The 14,803-nt window shown below is 45.1% G+C and overlaps 1 protein-coding gene across 3 annotated transcripts in view; it reads left to right on the plus strand.

The window, feature by feature from the left end:
- The window catches only part of gas7b (growth arrest-specific 7b), a 340,981-nt gene that overhangs the window by 301,791 nt on the left and 24,387 nt on the right, over positions 1-14,803 (plus strand). For all 3 annotated transcript variants that reach the window (XM_055653722.1, XM_055653719.1, XM_055653720.1), the window contains exon 11: positions 209-332. In XM_055653722.1, the coding sequence (XP_055509697.1) occupies positions 209-332 (124 nt within the window). The remainder of the gene's footprint in view (positions 1-208; positions 333-14,803) is intronic.

Below are 14,803 nucleotides of genomic sequence, written 5' to 3' on the forward strand. Positions count from 1 at the left end.
TGGCTGATCTTTCTTTCCCTCCTAACCCCATTCTCGTGCCTTCGTCCCATAACCCTTGACACCCGTACATTGTCACATTTCCTCGGCACCCATTGTTTATGCTGCCATGGGTGCTCTGTCCATCATGTGCTGCTGCTGCTGCTGCTGCTGCTGGTCAGGTCGATCCCAATGAAAGGATTTGCTCTAATTGATGTCACATTCCTCGTAGGCTCGGAAAGCGTTGGCGGAGAGGCAGAAGGATCTAGAATTTAAAACTCAACAGATGGAGAATAAAGCTAATTACAAAACAGAGGAAGACATCAAGAAAGCGAGGCGGAAATCGACACAAGCAGGTGGGATATGGCGCAATATTTGGTACTGATATTAAACATGTTGACTATGGTGGCGGGTCTTAACTGTGGAAGCTCCTGTGTAATCCCTCATTTGTTACATTTTGATTGCTAGATTACCTTCATTTATGCAGGGCCCATTGCCACCTACTGAGGATTTAAAATAATGCAAAAAGGAGGGAATGAAATCAATAGGCTGTTACGGCAACTGCATAATGTTTTTCTATGTAGCAGGAAGAGATAACACATGGTGAAAAAATGCATGAAACAAAAGGTTTTAGTCGCATGGCGGAATCATTCTAATTTTTAATCACTCTTCCAATTTAACATTAGGGGGAAAGGACATACTGACAAAGTTGGTAACTTTTTTAAAATAAATCCTGTGCCAGGCAGGAAGCTTGCTAGGCTGGGAACTTCCCAATGTGGCTACATTGAAGGTTTGTATGCTGTGCCTCTGGGCCCATCTCTTCCTTCTCTCCCAATGTCCACACTGGTTTGAAGGCCCTTGCTGCGTTCACCTTTATTCAGGTTCATGTGACTCATACTCATTGTACAAGTTGTGTTTCCTGTGAATTGATGCAAGACCGTGAGTACATTGCAGGCAAGTGGTGAACTGAGGGATTATTATTTGAGAGAGATTGCAAATGAAACCATGGGATATCTGACCTCTGGGTGGCAACTCATAAAACTTTCCTCAAAGTATAACTATGAAAATTAGCAGGTAAAATCATTGAATGCTTCTACTCTTCCCTTCCCAGAACATGGAATAACAGCACAGTTACACGTTCTTTTAGCATATTTAATGTCAATGTGTTATCTAAGCTGGCCATCATGATGAAATATGCTGTTCCGGATGTTCTTTTGGGCCACTAGATATTTTGTTTTTATTCATAAATGTTAACTTACAGACAATATTGAACAAAAAATAGTTATCACTAAACTAAGTGGGACCCGTTGGGTCCCAGCATCACATGGGAGGGCTGGTCCCCTAATGCAATATTCCACCTCTCCACCAATTCCAATATTGGTGGCCAGTGGGGGGTGGGGGCTTTCTGGAGCGCTAGTATGGGTGTTGTGGACTGAAGGGATTGGTTTCCAGGGGGCTAGTATGGACATTGTGAGCCGAATGGATTATTGGGCTGGCGGCTCAGTCACTCAAGCCTGTTGTGCTGGCAGCTCACTCACTCATGGCTGGTGGGCTGGCAGTTGACTCACGGCTATTCCTTGAAATTCCATTTCAAGCAGGGTGCAAGGCCACCAAATTCAAGTGCAGTTTCTTACCACTTCAAGCAGGGTGCAAGGCCACTAAAGACGGCGAGTCATGACCTCTCCCTCATCCATCTTGCAGGGACTGAGCCACGCCCACACTTCTGGATTTTATAGTCCCTCCCCCTTCCCGGCAGAAGGGGCGTGGCCTTCATGGCGTGATTGACATGAGAGAGAATATCAACATTTTGTAAACACTAATAACTCTTTTTATTTTTCATTGATGGGAAAAATCCCCGGCACCTGATGAACGGAGGGGGACTCTGAGTAAGATGGCCAAAATCACAGCTGTACGTGGTAGCGTTTTTTCTAAATCAATATAAAGTGCAAACATGAAGTGGTCAAGATTAGACTTTTAATAATATAGAGGGCAAGGCAACTTTAATTAGGCAAGGAAACTTTAATTAGGCAAGGAAACTTTAATTAGGCAAGGCAACTTTAATTAGGCAAGGCAACTTTAATTAAGCAACACAGCTTTAATTAAGCAACACAGCTTTAGCATTTCCAAACCAAAGGCAACACAGCTTTAGCATTTCCAAACCAAAGGCAATGCAGCTTTAGCATTTCAAACCACAAAACTATATTTTCAAACCACATTAAGGGCACTGACAAGTCAGTAAAACCAGTTTAGTAGACATGTGTTCAGTGTTATTCACAGCTCTGACTGAGAGACGTGACCCTCTCACTCCCCCATCTTGCAGAGACTGACTGAGGCACTCAACACTTCCGGGTTTTATAGTCGCTCTGGAAGGGGCACGGCCTTCAGGAGAGAGAATCTCAACATTGTTTAAACACTAATAACTCTTTTATTTTTCATCGATGGGAAAAATCCTCTTGTCCTGTGCAGCGGAGGGGGACTGATTAAGATAACCAAAATCATAGCTGTAAGTGGCAGCATTTTTTCTAAAATCAATATACAGAACAACAGGAAGTGGTCAAGATCAGACTTTTAGTAATATAGATATAGCAACAACTAAACTTTTGGATGAACGCAGCAGGTCATGGCGTATCTGTGGAGGTAAACGGATGGTGACCATTTCAGGTTGCATACTGACTGAGATGTGGAGAGAAGATAGGCAGTAGATAGAACTAAAAAGATGGGGTGAGACAGAGGATGATAGGTCACAGTGTGGAAACGGGCCCTTCAGCCCAACTTGTCCACACCAGCCAACATGTCCCAGCTACAGTGGTCCTACCTGCCCACGTTTGGCCCGTATCCCTCCCAACCTGTCCTATCCATGTACTTGTCTAACTGTTTTCTTAAAAGCTGGGATAGTCCCAGCCTCAACCACCTCCTCTGGCAGCTTGTTTCATATACCCACAGCCCTTTGTGTGAAAAAGTTACTCCTCGGTTCATATTAAATCATTTTCCCTTCACCTTAAACTTATGTCCTCTAGTCCTTGATTCACCTACTCTGGGCAAGATACTCTGTGCATCTACCCAATCTATTCCTCTCACCTAGATCACCCCTCTATAAGATCACCCCTCATCTTCCAGTGCTCCAAAGAGTCCCAGCCTACTCAACCTCTCCCTATAGCTCAGACCCTCTAGTCCTGGCAACATCCTGGTAAACCTTGTCAAGCTGACACAGAGGATGGTAGGTGATGGGTGGAATCAGATTGAGGGCAGTGGGGAAATGATGGACAGATGACGTCAGGCAGGGGAGAGGAGGAGGGAGGCTAGGGACAGGGGCTACTCAGCGATAGGTGGAAACAGATTGGAACCAGTTGGTGGTGGGTGATGCCCAGATCATGGGGGCACGGATGGAAAAGGAGAACAAAATGCAGAAAGAACCTTGGTGGGCTGGTGGGAATGGGAATGGGAAAGGAACACAGGAGGAATGGGTGAACTGAAATTGAAAAATTAAATGTTGGACTACACACTCAATCCGCTCGGGGTGCGAGTCGTATGAACATTTAATTCAATATTCGGTAACTCGCTCTCCCACGTATGTCTCCCACTCCCATCTGCCCACCCACAGTCTCTCTCCCTTCGTTCACCTTTTGTATCCCCTGCCCCTGCCCCCTTGTTACCTAGGTCCAACTCCCATCTCCACCTGGTCCCATCTCTCTTGGTTCACCTTTCCTATCCCCTTCCCCATCTACCTGTCACCCTGCCTTACCTGCTTCCACCTGTTGTCTACCAGCCCCTGTCTCCATCTTCCTTCTTCCTTCTCCCCTCCCCCTCCTGGCTCCACCTACCTATTTGTTTTATTTCCTGGTGTTTCCACCCATCACCTGCTATCTTGTCTCTAGCCTTCTCTCATCTATCTACTGGCTATCTTCCCTCTCTAATCTTGGTGCAGATACAGGCTCGACCATCTATTTGCTTCCACTGATGCTGCTTTGCTCACTGAGTTCTTCCACCATCTTAATTTTGCTCCAAATTCCAGCAGCTATGTATAACTAGTATAACAGTAAAATAACTAGCATGTTAGATGACAAGGAAGCCAATAGATGTAGCAAATTCTGTTATTCCGTGAAGTGGGAATTGTTCAAATTTCATGTTTTGCCCTCTATTAACTGTACATTCACTTTAAGGTATGTTGTGGCTCCATGCTTCTGATTGGGAATATGTAGCCATGTTCCCTTTGAGAAGATGATGTTTGGGCAAAGTCCCTTTTTTATTTATTACTGATGAAGCTGACTTTGTGAAATTCTACTGCAGCGTATCTTTTTATCCTTATTCCTGAGCTTCTGTTGTACATGTGTAGCTGGGAGCAGTATTGTTGACATTATGATAAACGCTTCCTATTAGTGCTGCATAGTTACACTGGTTGCTGTTAACAAACTTCAGCCAACATATGTTTCATCCTATCTTGGAGGATGTTAATATGGCTTTTGTATTAGCATAATGTGTTTATAGAAGTATAAATATTGACCAGAACTCCAGGAGCATGCATTGTTTGAATCATGTTATGAGATTATTTGTCTGCAGTATAACAGTCCATATGAGAATTGCGACTTCAGAGTAAAGCAGTCCCTAGCCAGTTTTCTAAGATGTTAGTGTTGCTTGCGCAATCACATTGTCCTGGGAGAGGCATTTGACCCATAATGTTGTAATGCAGAGGCAAGATTGCTATTACTGGGCCAAGGCACTCACAAGAGACAAAGTAATTGTCTGGGTGGGAATTGTTCACATTTCATGTTTTGCCCTCTATTAACTGTACCGTTTCAACATTTTCCATTAATTGTTGATGATGCAATATTACATTTCCTTTTACGTAAACACCCAATGTTGTATTAGTAATTGATGACTAGATTTAAGTGCATAATTGCTGCTATAGAGAATAAACAAGCATGTGCACACATGGTCCTAAATGTACCTGAACCCACTTTTGAAAAGCTTGAATAGAGAGGATGGTTCCACTAGTGGGAGGGTCTGCAACTAGAGGTCATAGCCTTAGAAATAAAGGACATTCCTTTTGGAGGGAGATGAAGAGGAATTTCTTTAGTCAGAGGGTCAGGGCTGCCAACTTTCATGCATTGAGCGTGAGAATCATGCATTTGGACAAATTCTCACGCTCTCACGCTGATCACAAATTTCTCATGCTCTGTGTTGAAGAGCCGGGGCAGATGGAGGGATGGAAGCAGAAGCTGGGGCAGATGCAGACGGGGAGCCGGGGCTGGCGAGTGTTTGCCGGGCTGGCAAGTGTTTGCCGGGCAGGCGAGTCGCTCGCTGCAGCTCCGGCCATGGAGCAGCCTCAGTGAGTATAATTTTATGGATGAAAAATTGTGTTCAACCAATTAATGACTTCTTTGCAAAATAACTAGCATGTTGGATAACAAGGAAGCCAATGGATGTAGCAAATTCTGTTATACAAAATTTGGTCCGTGAAGTGCCCCATAAAAGATTACCGCTTTAGATAAGCACCTATGGACTTGAACGTAATATGTTAAGTCCAGGGGGTCAGATATTGGGCTTTATGTGTGGGCCAGATATATTGTCAGTGCAGAGGGGCTAGGGGCAAGACCAAGTGTGCATCCAGAGTCAAGGTCTGGAATAGTACTAGGTGTGCAGTCAAAGCTGGATCAATGGGAGTGTTCAGCACTGGGAACAGGTAAGCAGCTATGATCAGGGTAGAAGAGGATGCCAGATGTAAGGCTGGACTCAGGCTCGGGAATGAGAGAAGGTACGCAACTGGAGTCAGGGTCAGGAGTAGTACCAGGTGTGCAGTGAGTTGGTGAACATGGGCCAAGTGCTTGATTATAATCTGAATTTCAGTCATGTGTTGCACCTGTTGATCAGAGCCTGGCTCCGCTGTGGAATATAATTAGGAATGTAATTTAGCCTAACCTTATAGCTAATCCAAATTAAAGCATAAATATTACATTCAAGTGTAAGTTAAAAGACTCGCTACATTATTCACCAGATTGCACAATTTCAAGCTGATAAATGCAAAAGCTACGCTCCTCTGGGCTTGGCCTCTCACAATTTCTCACTCCCAACTCTCACCCAATGTTGGCAGCCCTGGAGATTGGTGAATCTGTGGAATTCTTTGCCACAGAAGGTTGTGGAGGCCAAGTCAATGGATATTTTTAAGGCAACGATGGGTCAATTCTTGATGAGGATGGGTGTCAGGAGTTATGGGGAGAAGGCAGGAGAATGCGGCTAGGAGGGAGAGATAGATCAGCCATGATTGAATGGCGGAGTAGACTTAATGGGCTTATGACCTTTTGCTGTTGGGTTTCCAGAAACTGAGAGAGAGGGGCCAAAGCGGCCATTCCAGGTATTTCTAGATTCTACTAGTTGTGAACATTAGTGTCCCAATATAACAATTAGAAGCACAATCAAAAATGTGACTCTTGACCAATACTATGTGTAGTTGATGTGGAGTAAATGCCCGGTGTCTCCTGCTGATGCTTTCAACTCCCATCTTTGTGTTGAAATCCTTTGAATCCTTGTGCCTTCCAATCTCAGCAGCATCTTCCTGCTGTACATCCCTCCTAGATCTATGTGCTCCTCCAGCCTGTGCATACGTGACTTGATTTCCCCTCAGAAGATGGTGGCTGCGTCTTCTGGTGCCAAGGCCCTGCAGTAAATTTGAGTTTTTTTCCCCTCAGAACTTCATATCCTTTGATCTTTCCTCATTTAAAATGCTACTTAAAACCCAATTTGACCAATATTTTCAGTCATCTGATTGTAATTATTTGTTTGTTTATGTTGTGATGTAACAATATTTGCAGTTCCATAGTTACAGAGGAGTGGCCCAAAAAGTGTAAGTGGGGCCAGTTGAAAACCTCTTGCAACATCACTGAGTTCTGTATGCAGTGGGGGCAGCTTGATGATGCCATTGCACACAAGACTCCTTTCAATGTTTTGTTCTTTGCCATATGCAAGTTATTTAAAATCTTATTTGAATTTAAATACACTGTCAGTTTTATGACTCTCACTTAGCAACAGGAAAGGGTGACTGATGCACAGTATTCCCGGGAAACAGGCTAGGGTCTTGCATTTAGTCAGAACGAGTGTGGGAAGTTGGGAATTTAAAACATCTGTATTTGCAAAGCAAGGTGCCAAATTGTGTGTTTGCTTCCCATCCATTTTCAGTCACAATACGTTTCGTGGATTGACTTGGACAGAGTTTGCAGAGTTGGCTGTTGGTGGAAATTAGCAGCTGTTGTGAATTACAATCGAGAGCAAAATATTTCCCCACTGGTGTTTGAGAACGTAGTAACTGGACTTGGATAAGGCCAATATAAATAAGGCCGTTTTGAATGCTGTTCTCTTCCTGGCCAAGTTTCTACACACTCCACATGGCCCATGTGTTTGGCTGTAATTTAACACCACCCTGCATCTGCATTAAGGGGCTGATCTCCTGTGAGGCAGTCATTAAAGTCCAAGCAACAACATATGAGGAATGATGGAATCATGGACAAAATAAGCAAGAAACATGTAGTTTGGTTTACCTCTTTAAAAATGTCATTTTATTTTTTGCTGCTGAGCTTTCTCCTGTGCCCACAATAACAGCATCAACATGATAAAAATGCACAGCTTCAGAGAGTTTATTTTCTAATTTCTCATCCATTCATAACCAGGTTCTCCCAGTGGCTGAGGAAATGATGCACATCTTCTGCTGATCCTGAGCTTGTGCCCTTGGATCCTACTGTTCCTTCCAGCGTGATCCTACACACAAACATCCACTCCCAGCCCAGCACAGTGAAGTGCAAAGTCCCTTTCAACACCAATTTTCAGTTTAGTTTAGAGATACAGCGCAGAACCTGGACCTTCAGTCCACCGAGTCCACACCGACCAGCGATCCCCGCACACTGAAGGGCCTGTCCCACCAGCATGCGACTGCATGTGGCGAGCGCGACCTAACGTGGTCGCTTGAGCCTTACGGCCTCGCGGGGCCGGTCCCACTTCGATCGCCGGACCCTTATGGAGTTGTGCGGGGTTGGTCCCGACATCGCGCGGGGCTCCGAAAACTGACACTGTCCAAAAATTCCGCGCGGCAACGGCCTCTCGGCCCGCAGCAGCATTGAGGTCGTACGCACTGCCTCAACGGGCGTACGCACTGCCTCAACGGGCGTACGCACTGCCTCAACGGGCGTACGCACTGCCTCAACGGGCGTACGCAGCGTCTCGACGGGCGTACGCAGCGTCTTGTCGGCACACGCCTAGCGCGTTGCGTTGCGCGATGACGTAACCGCCCGACGCCGTGCGACGTCCAAATTCAGTCGGCCCGCCTCCTGCCCAGCGGATTGGTGAGTATGATATCGGGAACAGCCCCGCACAACTCCAGATGGCTCCGTGGTTGGAAGTGGGACCGGCCCCGCGAGGTTGCATGCCTCAAGCCACCATGTTTGGTCGCGCTAGATGAATGCAATCGCACGCTGGTGGGACAGGCTCTTTACACCATCCTACACACACTTGGGACAATTTACAATTTTACCTTTCCAATTTGCCTACAAACCTGTACGTTTTTGGAGTGTGGGGGGAAACAAGAGATCCCGCAGAAAATCCATGCGGTCGGTCACAGGGAGAACGTACAAACTCCGTGCAGCCAACACCTGTAGCCATGCCATCGCCGTAAGGCAGCAACTCTACCAGTGCCCACCGTGCCACCAATTGCTGGCTGACTCACACAATGGCACTGACAGCTGGTGAGCCCCCCCCCCCCCCACGTAGGCTCAGTCACTTTGGAAACAGAACATATGTCAACAATAACAACTTAGAAAACCAAATGATAAATATTGATATAACACAAAATTAAAACTTCATTTTATGTAAACTGAAACAGCAAAATACATTCACACTTAATTTGTTTAGTTTATGTCTTTAGCTGCTAAGTAAAATATCCATAGAAACACAGAAACATAGAAAATAGGTGCAGGAGGAGGCCATTCGGCCCTTCGAGCCAGCACCGCCATTCATTGCGATCATGGCTGATCATCCCCAATCAATAACCCGTGCCTGCCTTCTCCCCATATCCCTTGATTCCACTAGCCCCTAGAGCTCTATCTAACTCTCTCTTAAATCCGTCCAGTGATTTGTCCCCCACTGCCCTCTGTGGCAGGGAATTCCACAAATTCACAACTCTCTGGGTGAAAAAGTATTTTCTCACCTCAGTCTTAAATGGCCTCCCCTTTACTCTAAGACTGTGGCCCCTGGTTCTGGACTCACCCAACATTGGGAACATTTTTCCTGCATCTAGCTTGTCCAGTCCTTTTATAATTTTATATGTCTATAAGATCTCCCCCTCATCCTTCTAAACTCCAGTGAATACAAGCCTAGTCCTTTCAATCTTTCCTCATATGACAGTCCCGCCATCCCAGGGATCAATCTCATGAACCTACGCTGCACTGTCTCAATCACAAGAATGCCCTTCCTCAAATTAGGAGAACAAACTGTACGAAATTCTCCAGATGTGGCCTTACCAGAGCCCTATACAACTGCAGAAGCACCTCTCTACTCCTATACTGAAATCCTCCTGTTATGAAGGCCAACATTCCATTAGCTTTCTTCACTGCCTGCTGTACCTGCACGCCAACTTTCAGTGACTGGTGTACAAGGACACCCAGGTCTTGCTGCACCTCCCCCTTACCTAACTTAACCCCATTGAGATAATAATCTGCCTGCTTGTTTTTGCCATCAAAGTGGATAACCTCACATTTATCTATATTATACTGCATCTGCCACGCGTCTGCCCACTCACTCAACCTGTCAAGGTCACCCTGCAACCTCCTAACATCCTCTTCACAGTTCACACTGCCACCCAGCTTTGTGTCATCGGCAAACTTTCTAGTGTTGCTCCTAATTCCCTCTTCCAATATATATGTGCCCCAACACCGAGTCTTGCGGCACTCCACTCGCCACTGTCTGCCATTCTGAAAAGGACCCGTTCATTCCTACTCTTTGCTTCCTGTCTGTCAACCAATTTTCTATCCACGCCAACACCCTACCCCCAATACCAGTTGGCCAGTTAGTATTCACCCTGCACTTGTTTCAGCCTGTTAATTTCAGCGGGCTTGCTGTACTTAGATCAGGAAATCTCGGGGTCAATGTACTGCCCTCACCAGCAATGTACTCAGGTTGCTGATGGCATGGTGCTGATGTTCACTTAAGCCAATGTTACCAATGTACTTCTAGATATTCACAATGAAACATGGAAAAGACCTGACTGCAGCATTGGTGTTGGGAGATACCCCCCCCCCCCCCCCCCCTCCCTCCATCCCACCCCTCCCCACACATACACACTGCAGCATGAAATCTCACCTGATTGATTAATTGAATGATATAGCATGGAAACAGGCCCTTCGGCCCACTGAGTCGTGCTGAACATCAATCACCCATTCTCACAAATTCTATTTTTCCTGTGATTAAATGCTCCTTCCCAAACGTTTTCCCATCCATACAACCTGCCACCCAAACTGGGAGTGTTGGCAAGTTTAAATAGTAGATCCTACCCTCAGAAAATGTCAATTGTCATGAGAAGCTGAATGTCACCTGCACAGATACATTTGAGTTGTCACTGGTTACTTCCTCCAAATTTCTTACTTCAAAATTTCTCAACCTGTTGCCTTCTAATACTTAACCAAGATGTTACTTGTAAGGAACTGCAGATGCTGGTTTACACTGAAGATAGACACAGAATGCCGGAGTAACTCAGCGGGGCAGGCAGAGAAGGAATGGAGTGACGTTTTGGGTCGCGACCCTTCTTCAGACTATATGATTGTTGTACATTTGTTGGAGTGGAATCCAGCTTGGTTCTTCATAAGGCAACAGATGTTTGAAAGTGAAATTTCTGCAGGGCCGCAGGGAGTGAGCTGTGGAGTGATACAAATCGGGTGATACATTCTAACAGCGAGTGGAGGCGTGGCCACTCTTGGTAAACTCTGAATGTTTCCAGTCGATAAATAAGTAATGGAAATTACTTGCGGAAAGTGGAAAGATGAAATTGGATCTGTCAGGTTTGGCAAGAGAGAGCAATTGAAGTTGCCCTCTCATGTTTGTACATTCATGACTGAGGGGTTAATGGTTTGCACTGCAGTTTGCAATCTTCACGGAACCTTTCCTTCTCATTTCCTGCAAGGAAAGGAGATTGCTCCTTAAACTGAAATACAGCAACATGGTAATTTGTTCCCCATTGGTGGTTAGAAATGGAGGGACCACAGGCAGGGGGAGTTGCCTCAAACATCAGCAAGGCAGGGTTTACCAGGGCTCCTGCTATCCTACTGAGACCAAGAGATTCCTGCAGAGTGAGCTTTCATATCCTATTGCAACATGCAGGGCAATCTGGTCCAGAGAAAGGCGGGGAGAGAGGGTTTTTTAGCAACTGGTCAATTCTACATTTCCTTATCATCATCTGCTTTGATCTGTTGTTTTCACACATTACCCTGCCATATCTCCTTGAGCCCTGACTCTCAGTCTGAAGATGGGTCTCAACCCGAAATGTCACCCATTCCTTCTCTCCAGAAATGCTGCCTCACCCGCTTGCACAGCTTTTTGTGTCTATCGTCTGTGATAAGACAGATTGGGTCTCCTAACAGGGAGTGCCTGGAACGCAGAGGTACGGGGGAAAGAGTATATTTATTTGCGGACGGATCTGCCATTATCCGTTGTCCGTTTCCCCTGTACCAGGTGTCTCTTGGCTGCCACTTTGGCTGCATTTTATTTGCCTCTCACCCTGCTGACATGGTGGGGATTTGGCACTTGTAAACATGGCGACCTCCCACTGTTGCAGGCCTGGCACTGGGTTACTGATGAATCTCAGCCAGGGGCGAGACATTAACATTACTGCCAAGATCCATTCCCCACCTGACCAAAGTACCGTGACTCAGAGATATCAATAGGGAACAAAGAAACTGCTGGGAAAATGCCAACTTGATATTTTATTTAACAACCGAGTACATTAAAACTAACTGAATTAACTAACAAGAATGTGTTTTATTGTGCTTCACTTGAGAAATAAAAGTAATAAAAGTAATAATTTTAGTTGGCTAAGATATCAAGTGGTTCTCACAACACATAATTAGATTATCTGCCTGTGCCTGGCACTTTGTGGAGAAATATATGATTGCAACAAATATCGTGAATGCCACATGGGGAAGATGGTGGTAAAATACTCATTCCAAATCTTTGCTGAAATTTAAAACACTATTAATCTCTCCCCACCATTGAAAACCTACACTTTTAAGACTTGCAACTGCCTCGGAGTTTAGACTGGAGCTGCTCATGGTGGCACAGCTGATAGAGCTACTAACTCACAGCCTCAGTGATCTGGCTTCACACTGGAGCCTGGCTGCTGCCTGTCTGCAGTTGTTCATTCATCACAAAGGTTTCTTCCAGCTGCTTCCATTTCTTTTCTCAGAGATACAGTTATGGAAACTGGCCCTTCAGCCCACCGAGTCCATGCTGACCATAAGTCGCCTGTTCACAACAGCTCTATGTGATCCCACTTTCTCATCTACTCCCTTAACACCAGGGGGACTTTGGAGGCCAATTAATGTACAAACCCATATGTGTTGAGGACGTGGGAGGGTCATAGGGAGAATGTGCAAACTCCACAGAGAAAGCAGCCAAGATCAGGTTCCCTATGCTATGAGGCAGCATTTCTCTCAGCTGCACCACTATGGCACCAACTGCTTCCTTCCACAACCCAAACATATGTGGGTGCAACTAGATTAATTGGCCACTGCAGCAGGCTCCGAGCATGTGGCTGGTGGAAGAAACTGGGGATAGTTGATGGGATTGTTTGAAGAATAGAATGGGTTAGTGTGGGATTAGTGCAAATGGGTGATTGGTAATGAGATTACCAATGGGCCTCATCCTGTGCTGTACCCCTCAATGACTCCACGCAGTGATTTTGTAAATGGCTGGGCCGTCCACCAACATCCCAAGCTTGGCCAAACACCAGGGGATGTAGGTTAATGGGATTTTGTAGGAGTGGGGAGATTCATGCAGGGCACCGTGAGGTCACACATACAGATTTGCAATACTTTCGAAACACCTTGAGAACACATGCTCACTTTTATCACACCATCGAGTTCTTGAATATAGGATGGCATTGCCATCCCCTGTGGACAGACAAATGATTTGTGGAGTTGAGGTCAACCATGCTGAGTGCAGGAAATTTGGACCATACCCAGCCACTCTGCATCAAATCAGGCCCGGACTACAAAGAGTTTGAAGCCTCCGTGTGGTCTCATAACCTTGGCCAGTAAGTCATGGGTACTGCAAGGGAAAGTCAGTCAGAGAAAAGTCATCAGTCCCATTGTTAAAACAAATGATTTGAAAGATGATTATGCGTATGCGTCAAAGCAGAGCATCTTTTATCTATTAGTGAGCAGAATGCCACGCGGATGTCCAGAAATCAGATTCATCCCACAATTGAAGTCACTGTTATCAGAATCAGAATCAGAATCAATTTATTTGTCATTTGGACCCCTGGAGGTTAAACACTACAACCTCCAATAAACTCTGAACTACATTGACTTTGGGGCATTGGTTTTGATTTTTTGTACTATTGTTCTTTGTTTTTTATTACACGTATGTGTGTGTGTGTATATATATATATATATATATATATAGGCGAAAAGATTAGGTGACGTTTCAGGTTAAGACCCAGATCTCGACCCGAAACGTCACCCATTCCTTTTCCCCAGAGATGCTGCATGTCCTGCTGAGATACTCCAGCTTTATGTGTGTGTCTTCGGTTTAAAGCAGCATCTGATGTTCCTTCCTACACCATTGAAAACACAATCTGTGCTTTTGTACTCTGATCTAAAAATACTTTGATTTGCAATGAAATAATGCAGTTAGTGCAGTAATGCCTCTATTTTGGACAGAACAATAATAGTCCATGTGTTTGTGGAGAGAGATTTTCATTACGACAGATGGCGCAATGGGCTAAATGCTCGGCTGGCGACCGGAAGATAGCCGGTTCGAATCCCGCTTGGAGTGCATACTGTCGTTGTGTCCTTGGGGCAAGACACTTCACCCACTTTTGCCTGTGTGTAAATGTAATGTAATTATGTGAAGCACTTTGGGGTCAATGCAAGTTGACTGAAAATGTGCTATATAAATAAGATTATTATTATTATTATTATTACATTATGGATTCTCACATGACTGTCAAAAGTGTGATATCAAATTAACAAACACTACTACTGTACGTCCTTCTCCTCATCTACTGCATTCAGTGTTACCGATGTGGTCTTTATGTAATTGAGCCGGTGTAGACGAGGGAACAATTTCGCTCGCTGCTGGATCTCCTGGTTGCTCACCATTTTAACTCTTTTTCATACACTGACCGTTCTGTTCTGGGCCTCTTTCACTGCCAGAGTGAGGCCACATGCAAACTGGAGGAACAGCACCTCATATTCTACTTGCATAGCTTACAACCCAACAGTTTAAACATTGAATTCTCTACTTTCACGTAACTAACCTACAAACAACCCCCTTCTCCGTCTCTTCCCTGTGTCCCACCTGGACTTGCACCCATTTCACCTCTTCCTCTGGCTTTACAATTCTCACCTCCTCTATCCTTACCTTACACTTTTTGTCTCTTCATCCCTGACCTTTGTCCAAACATCCGCCCATCAAAACCCTATCATTTGTATCCACCTATCATTCCCCAACCTTTGTCCTGCACCCTCTTTCAACTTTCTCCCCGTTCTTCCGACTGATTGAGTCCCAACCCAAAATGTCATACATCTATTTAAGAAGGAACTGCAGATGCTGGAAAATCAAAGGTACACAAAAA

This window comes from Leucoraja erinacea, chromosome 23 (genome assembly GCF_028641065.1).
Source record: "Leucoraja erinacea ecotype New England chromosome 23, Leri_hhj_1, whole genome shotgun sequence".
Taxonomy (NCBI): Eukaryota; Metazoa; Chordata; class Chondrichthyes; order Rajiformes; family Rajidae; genus Leucoraja; species Leucoraja erinaceus.